We start from the raw sequence: 20,560 nt of genomic DNA on the forward strand, positions 1-20,560 counted from the left end.
TGCTGATAGGAATGTAAAATGATGCAGCTACTATGGAAACAATATGGCAGTTTGTCATTTGATCCAGTAATTCCACTTCTGAGTAATGCACAACAGGGACTCGAATACCCATGTTCACAGCAATAGCACTCGCAATAGCCAACAAGTGGAAGCAATCAGTGTCTACCAATAGCTGAACGAATAAACAAAATGTGGTATATACACACACACTGGAATAGTACTCAGCCTTAAAAAGGAAGGAAATTCTGACACATGCTACACAACATGGATGAACCTTGAGGACATTATGCTGAGTGAAATAAGCCAGTCACAAAAGGACAGATATTCTATGATTTTGCTTATATGAGGTAACTAGAGCAGTTAAATTCATAGAGACAGAAAATAGAACAGAGGTTAACAGAGGCCAAGAGGAGGAGGAGGAAACAGGGATTTATTATTTAATAAGGAGAGGTTCAGCTTTATAAGATGAAAAGAGTTCCCCAGATGGATAGTGGTGATGGTCACACAACAATGCGAATGTACTTACTGCCACAGAAGTGTACACTTAAAATACTGAAGTTTATATGATGTATACTTTACCACAGTAAAAAAATCTAAATAATTTTTTGGTTATAAGTCAGAGTGGGGAAGGAAAGATTTTTACCTTTTCCAGAATTAAAAAAATAAAATAAAATAAAAAAGGAAAGGCTATATCCAGTAGTGATAGGTGAACCTCAAACCCCGGTGCCACACCTGAGAAGGTGGGTTGCTGCAAATGAGTTATTTAACTTCTCTTGGCCTCAGTGTCCTCATAAAATGGGTTGAAGAGTACCTCGCTCAGCTGTCTGAGAGCCTTCCACCACCACTCCATAATTCTATAAATATGTCAAGTGTTCAGCATGGTTGCTCTGCAAAGTGAGTTCTCAACAAATTCCAGCTGCTGCCATTTTGTCCCTGAGATGCTGAAAATTAAAACAGGGTGTTTGGGCCAAGGAAAACACCTTGGGGCTGAGCACTGCCCAAGCGGGGCCAGCTGCCTCCTGCCGTCTCGAGTCTCTGCTTTGCTCCTTTGTTTTCCTTCAGGAAATGCAATTATTAGTCATGGGCGACAGGAAAGGTGGGGAAGTTGGCAGAACAGGAGTCAGCTGCCCTTTCCACTGGCACCTTGGTCAAAGTTCCTTTTGAGAAATTCCCTTGGGGCCTCATAGAGCCACAGGAAAGGTGGGATTTTACACATGCTGACAGACAGCAGGGCTTTGTCCACTGGGAGGGAGGTCGGGGGGAGAGGGAATGGTAAGCAAGGAACAAGGAATCAAGTCCAGAAACAGACTTCCTCTCTGCTGAAGGTTCTGGACCAGCTGATGGAAAGATGCACCTCTACAAAGGACTTGCGAGAATCCACTCTGAGCAAGAGAGCCAGAGGGAGGCTTCCATTTCTTGACGGAGAAGCAGACTTCAGAACCAAATCAACAGCCCCATATCACCACCTCATGGAGTGCGGGCCTACGACGCTCCATCTGCCATCCGTGTGCCAAACTCTACTATGAGTCACCCCTAAGCCACAGAGAAAAGAAACACTCATAGGAGACACCACCTCTGGGGCTGAAAGAGAGCAATGTGCACAAAATCCTCCAACGCAGGGACCTCATTTGACCCACCTCTGTAACACCGGAGCATGGCCCAGGGTGTGGACCACACAGTAAATGATGAATGAGAAGAGGAGGCGGGAGGGAAAGGCAGATGGACAGAGAGGGAGCTGCTGGCTGTGAGCTGCTGGCTGACCTAACAACATTACTAAACTTTTCAGCTTCTTTGTGCTCACTGCTTCCATATCACCCCATTGGGTGTGTGTAGAGAGACCATGGAGGCACCTCCAAACTGACACCAATAAGTGATGGAGGACACTGGCTGACACAAAGGCGCCTTGGAGCTGGAAAGACTTTCACGAAGAGGAGAGCGTTGCAGAGGTTCATTGCTGCCTTGTATGTGATGATACTGACATATCTTAACCGAGAATGGAAGGAGGGAAAAACATTTAAAAATTGAAAAAAGCTCTGATGTGAGGCTAAAGAGACAAAATGATGATAATGTACTTGGCACAGTGCCTGGCATGCTCAATAAATGGTAGTTTTTATCATTACATTATTAATAAGCACTGGTTCGTACCTAAGAAAAAATGGATGAGAGGATATTCGACCTCACTCATAAATAAAGAAAATGCAAATGTAAGAAATTCACTTTTGCCTTTCACTCATTAGACTGACAAACGCCAAAGCCCAGTGGTAAAAGGCAGAGGGGAACAGGCGCCCTCCCTCGCCACCGGGGCGAAGGCAGACTGCTCCCACCTCCCTCGAAATCTTAGACCAGAAAACGCTTTGCTGCCAGTATTCCTCTTCTGGGAGTTTACCTTGCGCATGTCCTTCTCACACAAGTAAACAAAAAAGCGTCTAAACCCAAAGGTTCTCATGGCAGCATCATTCAAAAGATGACAAAGGACCAAGGACAATTCTGTGTCCATCAAGGAGGAAATGATTTCTCACCAATAAGGAAATTACACTGCTTTCATCCAAGGACAAACCACATTTGATACAAAAAAATGTCTGGCATCGAGCATTGCGTGTGCTGACATGGAAACATTCCAAGAAGCACCGTTACGTGAACAGATCAAATCCACTGGATCACATGTTATCACGTCACCGTCTTATGTCTGCCCGGCCCTTACGACTGTGGCTATTTAACTTGGTTTACTTCTTTATGGTCAGTCTCTCCCCCACCACAAAGTAAGGGCAGGTGCTATGGTGATTCCATTTCTCTCCTGGACACTAAGGCGTTCAGATGTGGCCTCAATGATGAAGTCCAAGTGTGCTGTGGTAGAGAAGTTGTCTCTGAAGATGGACTCGAATTTTTCACTAGAATGTGGCTCCACGTGGGGAAGCTGTGTCGCCATCAGCCCCCAGCACCTAACATAGCGCCTGGCCCTTCGTCGGTTAAATCTGACCTCATGACGACTTTTCCACATCACAAAACATGCTCCATCCAACCCCCTTGGATCATTTAAAGAAAAAATGAAAATCGGAGTCCACAATGATCCAGGGAAAACCACAAAAAATACGAACGAAGCTTACCTATTTCTCCTGGTTTGATCCACAGAATAAATCTGCTTTCTCAGCCAACTAGGAAGATAGTAGAGGCAAAAAAAAAAAAAAAAAAGGGAAAAATGAGAGCAGGAGAGACAGTTATAAAATAGTACAAGTCTGAGTTCGATGGGAGGGAGACAAAGGAAACGGAGAAGGGTTTTCCAACTTTCTAACTCGGAAAGCAATTTTCTTCTTGTGGTTAAAATGTCCTAGCTGAGCCAAGAGGCCCCTTCAACTCCTAGAGGCTGGCATTCCTCAAACTGACAATTCCCTCTGATTCTGTTAGTCCCCTAAAAGATGGTAGGAAAAATGGAGGAAATTGGAGAGCTTTGGTTTATAGGGGAAGGGGGGGACAATAATTCATACACCAATCCCATCCGGGCCTCCATGACATGGACGAGACAGCCCTCAGTGACAGGTGAAAAACTGTGGACCTTGCATCTGACTGTCCTTTGATGAGTCAGCTTAATGCCTCCAATCCTCTAAGAAGACACCTCTCCCGTGCTCCCCTCAAACACAACACCAAGGTGTTTGTCTCAATTTCAATGCACACCTCACCCCAATAGGCCCAGGCCAAGGCCCAGCACCGAGAAAGGCTCTTTAGCGAGACATTGGGGGGTCCACAGCCACTAATAGCTATCTATATGCACTATTGTACTACTGCATATAGGACACTCAGTGAGCCTCCTAGATGAAGTGGCCCCTTTTTCTTTCCTTCACTCATGTTGGCTGAAGGGAGCAGAATAAATGAATGTGTGAAAATAGAGATAAACAGGCAAAAGCCAATACCTCTCGATAATGGTGGGTGTGGACGCGCTCATCGCTTCTTGGTGTAAGATTTTCAAGCCAGAGAGCCACTTAGTTGCATCTTCCTTAGAGTCAGCTGGAGGGGCGGGCGCATGAAAACAGAAATGCTGTGTTACTCTCCGGGAAGACCTCTGCTCAGACACCCCGGCCCCGGCCTCCCCAACCCCGTACAGACCGTGGAAAATGGCAAAAGCCTGTGTCAGTTTGTCGCTTTGCAGGAGGGCACCAAGAAGGCATCCCCTTTACACAGTCAAGAGTGTAAGACCTGCTTTTTGTCTGAGATGAGGCAAATATGCCCATGATGAGCCTTCTCCAGCAGGGGTGACAAGTAGGCAATTTTTAAAAAGTTTTAGCTTTCAACCCTATGCTAACGAATATGATTCAGGAATAACAGAATAATGGAGTAACTTGTACCACAATCCTGAGCAGCCCTGAGCATTTCCCCTGTTTCCAACCAAGGCCAGAGAGAGGGGTGGAAACCAGGCAGTGCTGATGCCCGTGTGGAAAGCGGCAACACGTAGCGACTAAGAGTTTGGCGTCACCGCCAAGTTCCACTGCACCGCTTCAGGGATGTGTGACGGCCAGCTGGTTAGTTAACCCCTGCGTGCCTCACTTCCTCATCAGTGAAATGGAGCTAGCAATGCAAACGCCTCATCAAGCCATCGAACATCTCCTGACCACAGGCACCTCGTTAGTCCAGACAAGACCATGCCAATGTTGCTGCTCTCATTCTTCCCACACAGATAAGGAGAAAACCAAGGCTCAGAGGTTAATCAGAGGGTTAAGAGTCCCAGAGCCAGTAAGTGAGAAGCTGGGATCTGAATCTACGTCTTGCCCATCTCTCTACTTGAACTTGAATTCCAGAGCTCTGGAAGAGGGACCTTGGAGTGGGACAGACACCGAAGCTGGCATCCTGGTCCCCAGGTCTTGTTCAGGTTCTCATCGTCTCCCTACCAAGAACTGTGGCCAAGTCTCGGCCTGCGGTGGAGCTAAGTGGACACAGTTCTGAAGGTTCATTATCACGAGACCCTCTCCTACCCTCTCTGCACCTGCCACACGCCATCAGTCAGACATGCACTCATCGCTTCTCACATCCAGTTTGCTATTTCTCTCCTCCGAGCCCTCACACATGCAATGCCCTCTCCCTGGACCATCCTCCCTCTTGCCTTCCACCTCCCACTGATGCTTCAAAACCCAGTTTAAAGGTCATCTCCTCTACAAAGCCTTCCCTGGATTCGGGCAGTCCGTACTCCTCAGCGCACTGTGTTATGTATGGACTACTGCTCTTAGCACAGTGTACTGTGAGTTCCTGTCCCCCAAATCAGTCTCCCGAATAGACTGTGAACTCCTTAAAGGCAGCAACTGGGTCTTATTCATCTTTATAGCCTGACATCTGGCACAATGGAGCTCAGAGCTATGCTCAAAAGATGCCTGACGAAAGAACGAATGAGAAATTAAATCAATGAAAGCTCTCAGACCCTAAATGAAATGTCCCTAATGTTGCTCATCTCTCATAGTTTCCCCTCGCTTTGGTCTACTTTTAATGGTATTTATTTTCCCTCTTATCAGTCATGATTGTGCATATATTTCTAAGTCAATAAATTCTGGGATTGGACCTGAAGGTAGCACCAAGCTTCTGCCCCTGAGTAAAATGCCTGAGCTTTTTCACAGCTCTCCTTCTGGTCTCTCAGAGGCCACTTTGGCTTTTTGGTAGATTCTTAGGGATGGCCAGAAATCTCGCCTCCAGGTAAGTGTGTCTGTGTGTGCATGTGTGTGTGTGTGCACTCTATGTTCATGTATGTGTGTATGTATGTCTCTACCATGTGTGTGCATGTTTACATGTGTGAGATACAAGATTTCAAGATAGTTCTTTCAGATCAGTTAAGTTGAATAAATGGTGTAGACCAGCCTCAGCATGAGCCAGGCAGGACCTTCACATAATCCTTACATCATCTCAAAGAGTCGGCAATATGATTCTCCCCATTTTACAGATGAGCAAACTGCAGCTCAGAGAGGTTGAGTACCTTGCTCGAAGGCACACAGCTAGAAAGGGGCAGTGCTAGGATTCAAAAAAAGATGCCCCTAAATACATGTTGGTGGGCAGGCAGGTGTGAGCATCCTGCTACTAGAGAATGTCTTAGGAATGAAACTGAGGCACCGGGAGAAGGAAAAGCACCTGGACGTGCACCCACCTGCTAAACTGAGTGTGCTGAGGACGAACTGGCTGCCATACAAGATGGTGAAACAGCAGTCTTCCTTCTGGCGGACTGCTTTTGCACGCTCGAAATCCTTGGAGTTCTTCCCGGGGCGGATTTCCTTTATTTCCATGATATCCACTAAAAGAAAATTAATATGAGCCAGTTAGAAGCCGAGTTCACTCCCCCTGAGGATGTAGCCCCATGCCTGAACCCCAGACACACACCTTAGACTCCTTCATTCCCCAGAATGAAGATGAGCTGTCCCAGCCCCTCGGCCCTGCCAAAATCACCGGATAATGTGCAAATAAATAAAATGCTTGTCGTTTTAAGCCACTAAGTACTGGCATAGTTGTACAGCAATAGATAACAGAAACAAAGAAGAAATCTATCCAGACCCAAAGGAGACCCCCTTTCCTACCATAGGATGACCCGTGAACAGTGCCCTGTCACAAAGAGACAAACTCAACCAGTCCCTCCCTCCCCTATCTTGTCAAAAAAGCACCTTCTCCTGGGACAGACCCTTTCCATGTGCTTCAGATAAAGCTAATTCACCCCTCCTGAACTCCCACCATGATAAGCCAAAGACAGGGCCAAGAGTACTAGGAATGACCAAGGCCCACCCATGGCACAGTGACTGGTTCAGGGACGAGTACATGGCCCAAGCTGGGCCCGTCAGCATCCTCTTGGGACTTATTTGGCCAAAGTTACTCCTAAAATTTCTCTTGCTGCTGCTGTTGCGGCTGCCACCTGGTTGACAGAACATGAGTCTGGGGGTAGCGGGGACCGTGTTGCCTGCTGCGTAGAAAGAAAAGATTGAGCCCTGGTGCGCTATTTGAACCCCTGGGTCCAGTCAGACTTGAAGCCACTTCTTCCCTGCAACGTGCTACTTATATGACCCAATAAATTCTCTTTTTGCTTAGGTTAGTGTGAGATGAGTTTCTGTCCCTTGCAACCATAAGAGTCCTGGTACATACATCTCAGTGCTTGTATTGAACAGAGAAGCAGGAAAGAGAGGTATTCTTGGAAAAGAGAGGATAGGGAAGGAGATCTCGGCTTTGATCTGGGATCAAGAAAGAAGACAGATCAAGTCCAGACAGGTTAACAAAGGCACTGTTGAGTCAGGGTGGAAATAACTGGAAAGGTTCACGGCCATTTACAAGTAGCAACAGGGTGGGGGTGCAGAGAATGAAATCATAGGAGAAGATGGAATGAACGAAAAATTTTCTGCTTTCTAGGTAGACGGTAAACACTTTGGGGGACCAGAATCATGAAGTAACATGAAAAGACTTTAAATAAATAACATGTGTTCTGCATTCTGTGTGACACAGTGGTTATGCAAATCTATACACATGATAAAATTCCATAGAACTATGCACCGAAACGAAAACAAAATAAACAAAAAATGCATATAAAAAATGGTGAAAACTCATTAAGCTCTGTAGTATATTCTGTAATATTGTAAAGTGTCAATCTCTTGGGTTTGATAACTATGGTTATGAAAGACGTTACCACTGGGGAAAGCTGGATGAATGGTACAGAAACTCTGCTATTTTTGCAATGTCTGCATGAATTATTGTTTCAAAATAGAAAGTTTTAAAAACTACTTATCAACTCTGAGTGACCCTATTATTGAGTAGAGATGATGTCGATAAACCCTGGGCAGGTAGAGGGGTAGGAGGTTCATACTCTCATTCTTCACCCACCCCTGAAACCTAGGAGTCTTATCTCTTTATCTTCTGTCCTCAAAAATAAACAATAAAACATAGATCCTTTGTGTACTCTGAAATTCACAACCTTCTAGGAAGAAATTAGCATTGCTGATTAAATTGCTTTTGCAGTTAATCTAAAAACATAAAAGGTTAAGGTTTGTTCTCAGAAATTAGTTACTCACTCAACCAGTTGAATGCCAGTCAAGAATCTAGTGACTAAAAGTAAATATTCTTTTCCTGTCTAGTTAAGCAATGATTATCTAACCATAAAATATCTCCAAGAGAGAATTTTTTACCTAGCCTAGTGAGCATTTTACCTTGCGGCAAAATTATAATAAAAATTTGATACATGTACGAAACTAAAAAAAATATCAGATGTGACATTTTTTCAGGCAATCGCCAATTCTTATCAATTCTACTTTCTAGATTGCTCTTGAATCTGTCAACTTTGATCCATTTCCATAGCCAACACTATCATCCAAGCTACTGTTATCTCTTGCTTGGTCTATTGAAGTAGGCAGAATTTACTCCCAGAGTCATTTTTATGAAATGCAGATATGCTCAGGCCACTCTTAGCCTTCAAACCTCCGATTGTGTCCCAGTGCTGTTAGGGATAAGAACCAAGGCCAGGTGTTGACCCCTGTGTGCCCTCAGCCTCCGTGTTCCAGTCACACTGGTTCAATCTCAGAACCTCCAGTGAGTTGCACTCACTCTCATCACAAGACATCAGCACATGCTGTTGGCTTTGCTAGGAATGCTCTTAGCCTGTCTCCAAGTTCTCCCTTCCAATCTCAGCTCAATTACTATCAAACTCACAGAAAACCCTCCAGCTCCTGCTATTATACAGACCGAGCCCCTCTCCCCCACAGCAATGACAAGAGGCAAGTGCTCACTAACGTGAATCGTGGATTCAGAGCTCTTCCCCTTAGATTGTGCTCCTTGTCTCACCACCGTATCCCCACCCCAAGTAGAGAGGGTGGGGATACACTGGGGCCCAATAAATAGTTGTTGTCAGGGAGAGTGGACTGAGAGATGGGGACACAGACAGGGACGGAACTGGAGAGGGAGACACAGAGAGACAGACATGCACAGAGATGAATGAACACAAAAAGAGACACCCAAACAGGGTAAAAGAGGGACAGAGACACCAGACACGAACAGAGGACAAACTGCCCAGACAAGGAGGTGCAAACATGCGCGCGCGCGCGCACACACACACACACACACACACACACACGAGAGAGATGGAAAGAGAATAAAATGCAAACAGCCGCTCTAATGATGCAAGTGTCCCTGATCATCCATACACCACCTCCTTTCACTGCAGCGTAAGTGAGCATCCTTCGGAGGCTATAGCCATGTCCCAGGAGAGGACTGCAGGCATCTACCTTCCTCAGCCAGGGCTGGTCACCTCCATTACATCATCCCGACCACTTCCTTCTTTCTTCTGCCCAGATAAGTACTGGCTTATTCACCATACTTCTGAAAAGACTATGCTTTCTTCATTGAATTGCTTTTGCTCCTCTGTCAAAGATTAGTTGACTATATTTGTGTGGATCTGTTTCCAGGTTCCCTATTTTGTTTCATTGATCTATTTGCTTATTCTTTACCTAATACCACACTGTTTTGCTAACTAGGGCTTTATAGTAAGTCTTGAAGTAGGGTAGCATCTAATTTTGTTCTCCTTCAATATTGTGTGGGATATTCTGGGCCTTTTGCTTCTCCTGACGAGAAGGGGGTGCTCAAAGGAGAAGGGAGTGCAGGGGCAGAAAGGGACAGAAAAGAAAGCTAAACTTGGCTGTGGTCCCAGCACAGGGCCGCCTTCAGGCTGGTCACATGGGGCTCTGGAGCATGGATCACACAAGGGAAGTGAGTTCTCCTGGAGGCAGGGAGGCTGGCCTCGTATCCTTCCTGCCTTCAGAAGCTGGGAGGGGGTGTGGATAGGCCTGGTAACACAAGCTGGGAGTGGCGAGACAGCACCTCTACATTGACTTCTCAATCCTCACAATAATATGAGACAGATACGATACTGTCCCTACTATAGGTAAGGAAACTGAGGCATGGAAAGGTAAAGTACCTTGGCAAGATTCACCAGCCAGCAAGTGGAAGAGCCAGGATTTGAACCCTCATATTGCTTCTTGTGGTCAAACAAGCAACTTTAAGAGCAACATGAGGATATGCAGCCTTCGTCCCACTGTGCTCCACCAGCAAGTCCCACCACATGTACAAATATGCATGCACACAAGCATGCATGCACACACATGCCACACACACACACACACACTGCCTCCTACCTGCATCAGATCTCATTTAAGTGACTTCATCTCAACACTCTGACTTCCCTCTCCACCTCCCTGCATCCTATTATTTTTATACCTGTGCTATAAAGTTACTCACTAGCACCATTTGTATTTATAGATTTACATGTTCACCTGTGTTTCCGCTCCTTCCTCTAAGTCCCAGGAGAACAGGCACAGTACCTGTTCCATTCACAACTGTAGTCTCTCTGCCACCTATATCAGAACCTGGCTCAGAGCAGAAACAGGTATCTACGGAATGAATGAATTCGGTTTCTCAGGTGTCTTGGTTTGGTTTTCCCCAGAAGCGGACCCGGAGATGAGGATCTGAGCACAAGTAGTTTATCTGGAAGGTGATGCCAGGAAATACCAGCAGAAGAGTGAGGAAGTGAGAGGGGGAAGGAGTGGGGAAGGAGGTTGCCATGTTATCAAGCTAGTACCCCTATGGGCACCTGGAGCTGAGCCCATGGGAGATTCTGGGCATCCTCAGAGTTTGCCCCACTGAGGAGCAAGGACTCGGGTATTTATTTCCAACCTTCACCTGCTGTGGCTTGAGGGCTGTTTCTGGGGGCCTTAACTCCCAAGGCCTCAGCTTGTTCACACCAAGCTGCCTTCGACATGCAGAAGGAAATGCTACAGTGATCAGGGTCAGCCCATGGTGGCCTCTGCTCCATCAGGCTATTGATGTCTGTGCCACCCTGTGGGACAAAGGAATCAGCATTTTGAAGGGGTCAAAAGCCCATTCTCTCTCTAGCTCGGGCAGGACAGTGGTGCATGTGGACAAGTCCCAGTTACTGAAGATAGAACTTCTCTGGCTTTGCCCAGGAGAGCCACTGCAGGTAGATAGGACAAGATGTTACTGCCCGCATCCATCCCATGCCCTAAAGATGGCTCAGATCAGCAGGTGGTTCTGGAATTACAAATATCAGTGCACACCCGCTCTCTCGTGTGCCCTCTTTCCCTCCCTGTGTGTGTGTGTGTGTATGTTTATTAAGATATAGTTCACATACCATACAATTTATCCACTTAAAGGGTGAGATTCAGTGGCTTTTCGTATATTCACAGACTTGTGCAGGCACCACCAAAATTAAGAACATTTTCATCACCAGAGAGAAACCCATACTCTCCACACCAGCCCCACACCAGCCCCTGGCAACCACTAATCTACTTTCAGTCTCTGTAGATTTGCCTATTCTGGATATTTCATATAAATGGGATCACACAATACGTGGTCATTTGTGTCTGGCTTCTTTCACTTATCGCGATGTCACACAAGGGTCATCTGTGTTGTAGCACGTGTCAGTGCTTCGTTCCTTTCTATGGATGAATAATATCCCATTGTATGGATAGATCACATTTTATTCATCCATTCTTCTACTGATGGAGATTTGCGCTGTCTCCACCTTTTGGCTACCATGAATAGTGCGCCTACGAACATTCACGCACAAGTTTGTTTGAACTAGTTTCAGTTCTCTTCAGTATCTCCTAGGAGTGGAGAACCATCCCCTACCGACTGCACCCTGCAGGTGTAATAGTGAGGTGCCCGGCCAGCAACCCAGGCACTCACAGGTAGGTGGAAAGTCACCTGCTGGGCATGAGCCTGTGGCTGGGGCCTCTAAGAGAAGGTGGTCGTGGAGCCGCCAAGCCCTTTACAGTTGTCACTACTACTTCCTGGGCCATCGGAGCGAGTAGGGGCAAGCTCCCAAGGCACCAGAAGGCTACCCACTGTTCGGCCACCCCCTGGATTTCCAGGAGCCCCAAGGAGGTAGGAAGGAAATCCCTCGCCAGTGGGGATGGTTTCTATTTGGTAATCAGCAGAGTCTGAGGGGCCCACTGGGCATTTCTGTTGATGTGCCCAGCAGTGAGAGGGGCAAGGCCCTCTGCACTCAACCAGGTTAATCCCAAACCACCTTCTATGTGTGGCTGGAAATAAAATCCTAATGCTGGGATTGCAAACCCACATGTTCCCAAGGGCCTTCCAAATCATATGAAGAGTGTGGCTGGTGATTAGCAGATGGACACTGGAACCAGCTCACCTGGGTTCGAACCCCAGCTTATGGCAGGTGGCTCTGAGTGGGACCTTCACCTCTCCATGCCTCCATTTCCTCATGTGACCAACAGGAGTGACGACAGTCTTCCCGCACAGTGCTCTCTGGAGATTAAATGAGTGTGTCTGTATACATCTGCATGCACGTGTATGCATATTTAAATAGTGCCTAGTGATTTTAATAAAGATGTAGTAACTTTTAAGCTCTTATTAGCTATTATTTTTAAGATTACTAATGAAACTGAATAAAACTGGACTCACATTAGGCATAAAAGTCCCCCAATTTAGCTGTTGTGGAAATTGGGGAGGCAGATCCACGTGTACCGATGTGGAAAAAACTCTACAGTGGTTTATGTAAATAGGATACTGGATATGTGCTTGTGTGTGTGTGTGTGTGTGTGTGTGTATCCGCATGTATGCAGACACATGTGCACGCACATATTGTATACGAGTGTCTGTCACTATTCAACTTTTCACTATCTACATATCCACTATAACTTGCAAACATAGTTTACCCAAAATGCACCACGCAGATCTAGGACCTTCATGTGCAAGCACCAATGAAAACATTGGTGTGTATCAGTCTTTGATAGGAGAGGAGCGTGTCCATGCTTTCATGTTTCATGCTGAAAGTCACCACACATCAAACCTAGTGTCCTACCCACCCGAGTCCTTGAGTCTTAGCATTTACTTCTGACAAGCAAACTAACAACCAGAGTCCAATCTAGATGTATTTTTAACAAACTATTTCATTGTCATGTCTATTAAATTACAAAGTAGAGGACAGGAAAATAAATCAAATTTCAGAACCAATACCATACATTATCCTATGTACTTTTTACAAACATGTCCAATAAAGAGTTCATTACAGCATCAAATAATAAGGTATTTGTTGCTGTCAATGCAGAAATATTTGATGGGTTGGTTTCTAGGTGCGTAAGGGTGTTTTGGGTTTTTTCAATCAGTTGGTTAATGCATCATATTTGTATCCATGTAATATGATGTAATACACGGCTGTCCAAAAAAAATGCTCTTTGTCATGTTTTCAGGAATGCATTAGGCTCAGCTAAGGAGGAATGCCCGTACGCATGTGTTAAAAGCATGAGAAAAGGTTAAAAAAAGACTCCCACCAATTCGCTGACAATAGGGGTTACTGGTGGGAAAGATGATGGGCCAGTGGCGGGCAGAGGGGTTTGACCTTCATTGGTTGGAATCGTTGCCAAGAGCACCGAGTCACTAAGATGACGGGCTTTAGTTTCAAAGTAGGCTCTGGTGGCCAGAGGTCAGACCCTGCACCCTTGTGCGGTGGGGCTCAGCAGCAGTGTTTCCTGCTTCAAGAAGTGAGATAACACAGCCACAGAAGCAAGGCCTCGTCTTTGCACAACCTCCCTTCCCGGCATCACCTCGAGTCTTCCCCAGGTCCAGCTGACCTCCCACCGCCCTCTCCACCCGTCGCCTGCAGATGCACACTTGGTTTTTCAGCCCCTTCTTGCTCCCTGCCTGACTCCGCCACCCCCTTTACCGTCTGTTCCCACGACCCTGTTCTTCGAACTCCCGTTCCCTTTCTCCTCCCACTCTTATTCTGGGCCACTCTCAGGCTGACCGCCACTCCACGTGGAATATCCTCCTACCTTCACATCAGGCACATGGCCTTTTCTCCAATTTCCACACCTCAAGTGGCGCCATCTGCCAGTAAGTTTAACAAAGTATCTTCGAGGAAGCTCCAAACAGACTCAAGGGGAAAGGAGACAGGCAAGGCTTGGGCACCTTCCCACATGTATTTTCATCCTCCTTTCCTACTCTCCGTCATTCGGTCAGCCAGGTAGTGACTGAGCACAACACTGAGAGCAGGGATGTAGCAGACAGACCCGGTCCCCTCCCTCGGAAGCCCAGAGCCTGGAAGGGAGGACAGACCCTGTCCAAAGCAGCACAAGAACACACAACCATGCTAAACACCGAAAGGAGCAGAATAATATCTACAGTGGGACTTCTCCCCAGCCAGGGGAAGAAAGGCTCCTCTGAGGGCTTGGCGCTGGCTGAGTTCCGAAGGCTGGAGTTAACCTGGTGAAGGGGGAAGAGACAGCCTTGTCTCCTGAGTCCTGGAGGGCAGAGACCTTGGTTCAAATCCCAGCTCTGCAATGGCAGGTGGGAGCTTGGGTTAGTCACCTGCATACACAGTGATAACGAGATCTCCTTTACTGAGCTTCTCTGCAACCGAGATGCAATGACATTGAATAAAACCTGTGTGTCCCTTAGGAGTCTCAGTCAAGGTTAGTTTAGCTACTGAGATGAATGTTCTCTCGTATCACCTTCACCACTGCTGGAGGTTTCACTTTGTCTCAGTGTTGCTCTGTCTCAGTGAAGGAACCTCCTTTAAAAACCTAGGGTGTTAGGTTATTTCACATACACAGCAGCATCTGACCTTGAAGCCAGATAAATAAGTGGGATGCACTGCAGAACACACAGTTAGAAAAGGTTCAACATGGGAGAGTAGAAAGAGCCCAACTTTAGAAAAATCTAGCAGCTACGTGCTTCGAATCCAACTCTACCTATCCCAGCTATGCAACTTGGGATGGGTTTCTTTATTCTGGCTTAGCCTCTACTTCCTCATCTATAAAATGGGAAAATAACATCTATCCCATACGCAGATATATCTGAAAGCTTGGTAAAAAGTAAACTATTTGAGTTTTAGATGTTAACAATTATTTTAAAGCCTAGAGATGAGGGAAGGGCTACTCTCACTTTCTTTGTTAAAAAATAATTAACAACCACCGAGACTGTTGACAGCTGGCAGGATATTCCAGCCTCACACTTCCACGTGAAGAGACTCAGAACAACATTCACATAATTAGGTAGCGGTTGCTATAGTGCTTTGTATTCACGTAGAAACGTTTGACGAACTGTTATTTAAGTGTTTAAGAGTTTTGAGTGATACTGGAGAAACTGACCCAGCTTCTCTTCCCTGTACCCTCTGAGGCTCCCTCTCCCCAGGAGATGAGGGCACACTCTCTGACAGAAGAGTCTGGAAGAAGAGACTGGGCATGCCCAGATCAGCCTCCTGGTCCAGTTCTGATCCAGTCTATGCCCCAGGAACCACACGTTCTGCCCTACTCCCTGCTTCGGAGAGGGGGCTGCCTCTAAGATGCCTGTGGGTGTCCAATAATGCCAATGACAAAGTGAGCGAGTCAGGGGCCAGAGGTCAATTCCAAGCCAGACCAGCCATTTATCAGTTACCTGTGTTTCAGTTCTCGATTGTTTCCAAACTCAGGAGATGAGAAAAAGAGGAGCTTTATGCACCGGCCAGCTAGAATCCGAAACACTGACCATCAAACGAGTCTTAAATACTCATCTTTGCAGCGTCATTTAAATTTGACATTTTCTCCCTCTCGCCAGAAACTGAGACTATGGAAGATGACTTTAAATGATATCCACATTTTGTGTCTTAATTGTGTTGTATTTTAATATGAATCAGAAAAAATACACATCCAGCACCTCTAAACTATGAGATCAAAGTTCTTTCTATGTAAATTTAAGTTAAAAAGAGTGAGTCAATTTTAAAACATGTATTAGGTATAAAACAAGTCGTGTGTAGAGATGACAAAACCGTTTAGATGTTAAAGGAAAGACTGACCACCTTATACATGGCCTATTAAAATTTTAATTTGCTTTGCTTTAAACTAGTACTTAAATCAAAATTACAAAGAAGTCTTTCATTGTACAAAGACTATATACATATTTTTTTCTCCCACTGGATTGACCTGTTTGGGGATTGGGTTTTCTTTTTTGGAGCCATGTATGCTTCTGACACTATTTTTCAAATCAGTCATGTGATTATCAACTGTATAAAGTTTGCCATATCTGCATAGTGCTGGCATGTTTGTCTAATATTTTTCTTTAAATTGACTCGCCTTCTCCACTTGAATACATTTTAAGAATAAATTTATGCCTTTGGTAAAAAGAAAACCAGTCCCACCCACCCTATATAACAGGAATTGTAAAATAACAAAGTCATTGGAAACAGGACGATATTACTAAATTCTGCCTAGAAACAGCTGATGCCAAAAGCACAGACCTCAGCATGGTTCTGAGTTATAAAGAGAGAGAAGCAATTGTTGCTGGAGGGAGTGAGGCTGTTAGCCGTGTAGGACTCACGGATGCAGACAGTAGTCAGAGTGATGGTGACCTCACGGAGGTGGGACATCTCAGAGCTTGGGGAGTGGTCCAGATCCACTCTGGGGAGGGGGGTGGTCACAGACGTGCGCATATGTGTAAATCTGAGTTTACGCCATTTGTGCATTTTACCATATGTATGTTTTATCTTATTAAATTTCAGAAAGAAACATGTTCAAATTTTAGAAATGGAGGTAGAAGTAGTTATTAAGAGGGAACTCGAGGGATCCTTGTGGTGACAGAACTATTTTGAATCTTGACCGTGGTGGTGGATTCAGGAACTGGCACGTGGATAAAACTGTATAGACAGACAGACAGACAGACAGACACACACACACACACACACACACACACACACACACACACACACACACACCTCCCCGCACAAGTAAAACTGAGGAAATCTAAGAAAATTGGCAGTGGACTGAATCGCTGCAATCTCACACCATAGTTCTGCAGATGTTACCACTGGGGAAACGGGGTAAAGTCTACATGCAATCTCCCTGTATTATTTCTTACAACTTTATGGGCCTCTATAATTATCTCAATAAATTTTTCAATTAAAAAATACAAAGTATTGTCACGGCCATGCCACCCTGAACAAGTCTGATCCCGTCTGATCTTGGAAGCTAAGCAGAGTCAGGCCTGGTTAGTACTTGGATGGGAGACCACCTAGGAAGACCAGGTGCTGTAGAAATAAAAAATAAAAAAATAAAGGATTATAAACTGACAAGGTCCTTGCAATCTGTGAGGTCAATCAACAGTTGCCTCACTTAAAAAAATTTGTTTTCTTTAATTAAGGAAAAAAATACAAAGTATTAAAAAACATGCCAGTACCAAAGAGATATTCTCCTTGACATGATCGTAGAGGAACTGCGAAGGAATCATGCTCCCACCACTGAGTCGAGTTCCCTGGACACTATCTAGAAATTGTGCTTTGCCTTCGAGACATTGGGGAGCACATTCTCACCCGCTCCCCGTTGCCACTTCTCTATTCTAGGAGCCAACTCCATGCTCTGCTTTCCTCCAGGATCCACACTATTTCTAGCCAGACCAGAAACAGATGCTCAATGCAGCCTTTTGATAAGCCAGTCACTGAAACCCAGAGGAAGTGGCATTGCTGGGCCTGGCTTGGGGGGCCCACCCATTCGCAAAACACAAAGACAACAGCCGAAAACACAATTTCTATGCACAATGTCCACAAAAAAAAAGAATTCGACTGTTCTCAGCGCTCACAGAAGAACAAATGCGAACTCCCCTTTAAACAACTGTCTCGTGTGCCATCACACCCTTCCCTGTCCCTCCAGCCAGCACACCGCACAGAAACAGACGCTCATTCTTTGAGTCTGATAGTCTGTCTTCTGTGTTTTACAGGATGAGAGAGGTTCTGAGGACATAGACAATGATCTCAACTTTGACCAGCTGAGATAAAGAAAATCCTAGTGGCTGACTGATGTAGAATCCTCCCATGGAAAACGCTGGTCCTCATCTTCCTACTGGGGACCTCTCGGCTTTGGAAGGAACCAAAGAGGAGAAGAGAGACGAGACGCCACACTTACAGAAACATCTCGTACAGTCGGGTAGCATACCAGGGATTCTGACACGTGTGCGCTCATGTGAGGCTAAAATGGTCATATGCATTCCTCGATGGGGAAACTGAGGCAGAAGGTCAATGACTTGTCTGAGGCCACACTGGTCGAGCCAGGATTTGAACCCCAGCAGTCTAGGTCCCAAGCTTTCACTCGTAACCACTACACAGGAAAGATGAAGACCTCTCTTTCTCAGTCCTTTCCCTGGCCTACGTGGGTCCTGAAGGAGTCCTCTACTCAGAAGCATCTTTGGAAGGACCCTGGCCCAGAACCCCTACAGGCAGTAGCAGCTTGAGAGCTTGTGGTCTGTTGACTACCAGCCAAGTGCCTGGTATCATCACCTCAGAGGTGCCTCCTGCAGCCCTAAGAAGTGAGTGGCCACTGTTATCAGCACCTCCATTTTGCAGAAGAAGAAACTGAGGCTCCAGCAGGTTGGGTGAGCTGGGGCCAGAGCCCTACAGGTCCAGCGCCAGAGCCAGCGTTCTCCAGCACCACCCAAACCAGCTCCTGCACTGAGACACTCACGCAGACTGACCTACAAATTCTGCCAGCAGAAAACAGAGCCCTGCCAAGGTCAAGCCCAGGACAGAAACACCTGACTTGGACAGAGAACAGACCAGCCCCTCTTTGTGAAGTATTTATTAGGTGCCAGAGCTGACTTCACCATCTCTTTAATCTTCCCTCCAACCTTGGGAACAAACTCCCATTTTCCAGGGACGGCTCAGGAAGGTGAAGTCATTTACTCGGAGCCACCTGGCTGGGCCTTGATGCCAAAGACAGCAAAAACAGTGATGTGGTGCATCTCACAGAGAGAGACCTGCAGACAGACAGGCGAGCCCAGACCTTTCCAGCCCCATTTCCATTCTCAAGGGGGCTGCCCCCACAATGGCCTCTCAGAAAACCCTGGGGTGAATGGGTTAGATTCTGGCTAAAAGTGGATAATTTCTTTTAAGCCATGTATCTACAGGTGGAGAGAGATGCCAAAGTATGCAGAGCTCCCACTGTCATTGTCGGTCATTATATAAAACTGGCAGAAATACCTTTCCACCTTGCTAATGGTCAGGAAAGGCCAGGGCTTCCAGTTGCTCCCCAGGGTGAGAGGCCCACCCACCTTGCCAGCAGGGTCTGGGCCATGTTGGCCAGAACACTGGGTTCAGGACTCTCAGGCTGACCAACAGAGCCGTGACCAAGGGAGGTGGCTCGGAGGGACATGGACAGACCGCAAGAGAAGGCCTGGTCTTCCAGAAGCCCTGGGGTGAACCCACCACAAGCCCAGCTATCCTCTCCCAGGCCCTCTTGGCCTAGAAACCCCTCCCCCAGAAGTAAACCCCTCACGCTTTAAAGGGGTGATTTTTTCATCCTGAAGTCCATGAGCCCTCACGGGGTCCCTGAACCCCAAACACGGTGCCCTCGTGTTGCATACTTTTCTTGTAGGGAAGGAACAGGTCCCCCAAGGAGTCCTTCGGCAGGAAAGAGCATACATCTTGGCTCAAGGCCCAGCTCAAATGCCCCCTCTCGATGAGGGCTTCCCTTCCTCTTCTCAACTTCCCCTTTCTTGGCTCTCATCACATTTACAGTAATCACCAGCTTCCCTGCGCTAGCACTACGGCCTCAGCACCATGCGAACTGGGCACACGAGAAGCCTTCAAATAGTCCCTGACGGGGATTCCTGGACTTTCGGCACGGGAACACCTTCCTGTCCCGGCACTCCACTCTGCTCCCCCACAGCTAACTGGACATCCACAGTCTCCCCCACGAGACCCAAGGCAGCAGGACCAGCCTCTGCCTCATTCTTCAGCTTTGTAGAAACGAGGTCTGGCCTCCACTGTGCCCTCAGTCACCTCCACATCTGACTGTTCACCGAAGTTTAAAACGGCAAGTTCTTCTAGAAACAAGAAGAGCATGCATTAGGCGATATTCCTTTAATCCCTGTTGCTTAACCTGAAGATTACCCCTAAAAAGAGGCCACCGTGTGGAGCCGAGGCCAGGAGAGGGATGTCAGCTGTGTTCACCAGCACCGCTATAATGACGGCTAACATCCCTCATGTATTCATGAGGAATCAGGCACTAGAGAAGGCTTTACATGCATTTCCTCACTTGAGCTTCATGATTATTATTATTATATTATTATTACTCCCATTTAACAGAGGAGAAGACGGAGGGTGAAAGACTATAAAGCCCACAGCTGGTAACTGTCTCCAAGTTCTCAAGCCTAATGGTGGAGTGTGACTGGTTCCAGCAAGACGGCAGCCTACAGAAGCCAGTCCCTTCTGCTGGGGGCAGAGAAGGGCCCCACTGCCCCTGCTTTGCCTTTGCAAATGAGTCCTCACTGTGGTTAGCAAGCCAGCCCTTCATTTCCCCACCAGGCTCAGAGTTTTGCAAACCAAGACTGGGGGTAGCGGGTGGCGGGGAGCGGGGGGGTGCAGTTCCTGTTACAGTGAGCTAGAAGGTGAGAGTCTTCCTTCCCTTTCAGAGAAGGCAGGATTGGGGCAAGAGGGTCCCCCAAGCACTCCAGCCCAGGCAGGTCCCTTCTAAGTCCACCCTGCAGAAGATCTAAGCGTAGCCCAGGGGTATGAATGCTTGTCTGACCCACAGTCTGGGGCCGAAGCCCACAACCTGCCCCTGCA

At 46.7% G+C, this 20,560-nt stretch overlaps 1 protein-coding gene and 1 pseudogene across 1 annotated transcript in view; one reads left to right on the forward strand and one right to left on the reverse strand.

The window, feature by feature from the left end:
- The window catches only part of PLCG2 (phospholipase C gamma 2), a 137,016-nt gene that overhangs the window by 81,217 nt on the left and 35,239 nt on the right, over nucleotides 1-20,560 (reverse strand). Inside the window, exons 3-5 of the mRNA XM_039888809.1 lie at nucleotides 6,116-6,259; nucleotides 3,906-3,999; nucleotides 3,105-3,152 (exon numbers count right to left, since the gene is read on the reverse strand). Of these exons, the coding sequence (XP_039744743.1) occupies nucleotides 3,105-3,152; nucleotides 3,906-3,999; nucleotides 6,116-6,259 (286 nt within the window). The remainder of the gene's footprint in view (nucleotides 1-3,104; nucleotides 3,153-3,905; nucleotides 4,000-6,115; nucleotides 6,260-20,560) is intronic.
- On the forward strand, nucleotides 16,923-17,041 carry LOC120581007 (uncharacterized; annotated as a pseudogene).

Source organism: Pteropus medius, unplaced genomic scaffold (genome assembly GCF_902729225.1).
Source record: "Pteropus medius unplaced genomic scaffold, Ma_sr-lr_union100, whole genome shotgun sequence".
NCBI lineage: Eukaryota > Metazoa > Chordata > Mammalia > Chiroptera > Pteropodidae > Pteropus > Pteropus medius.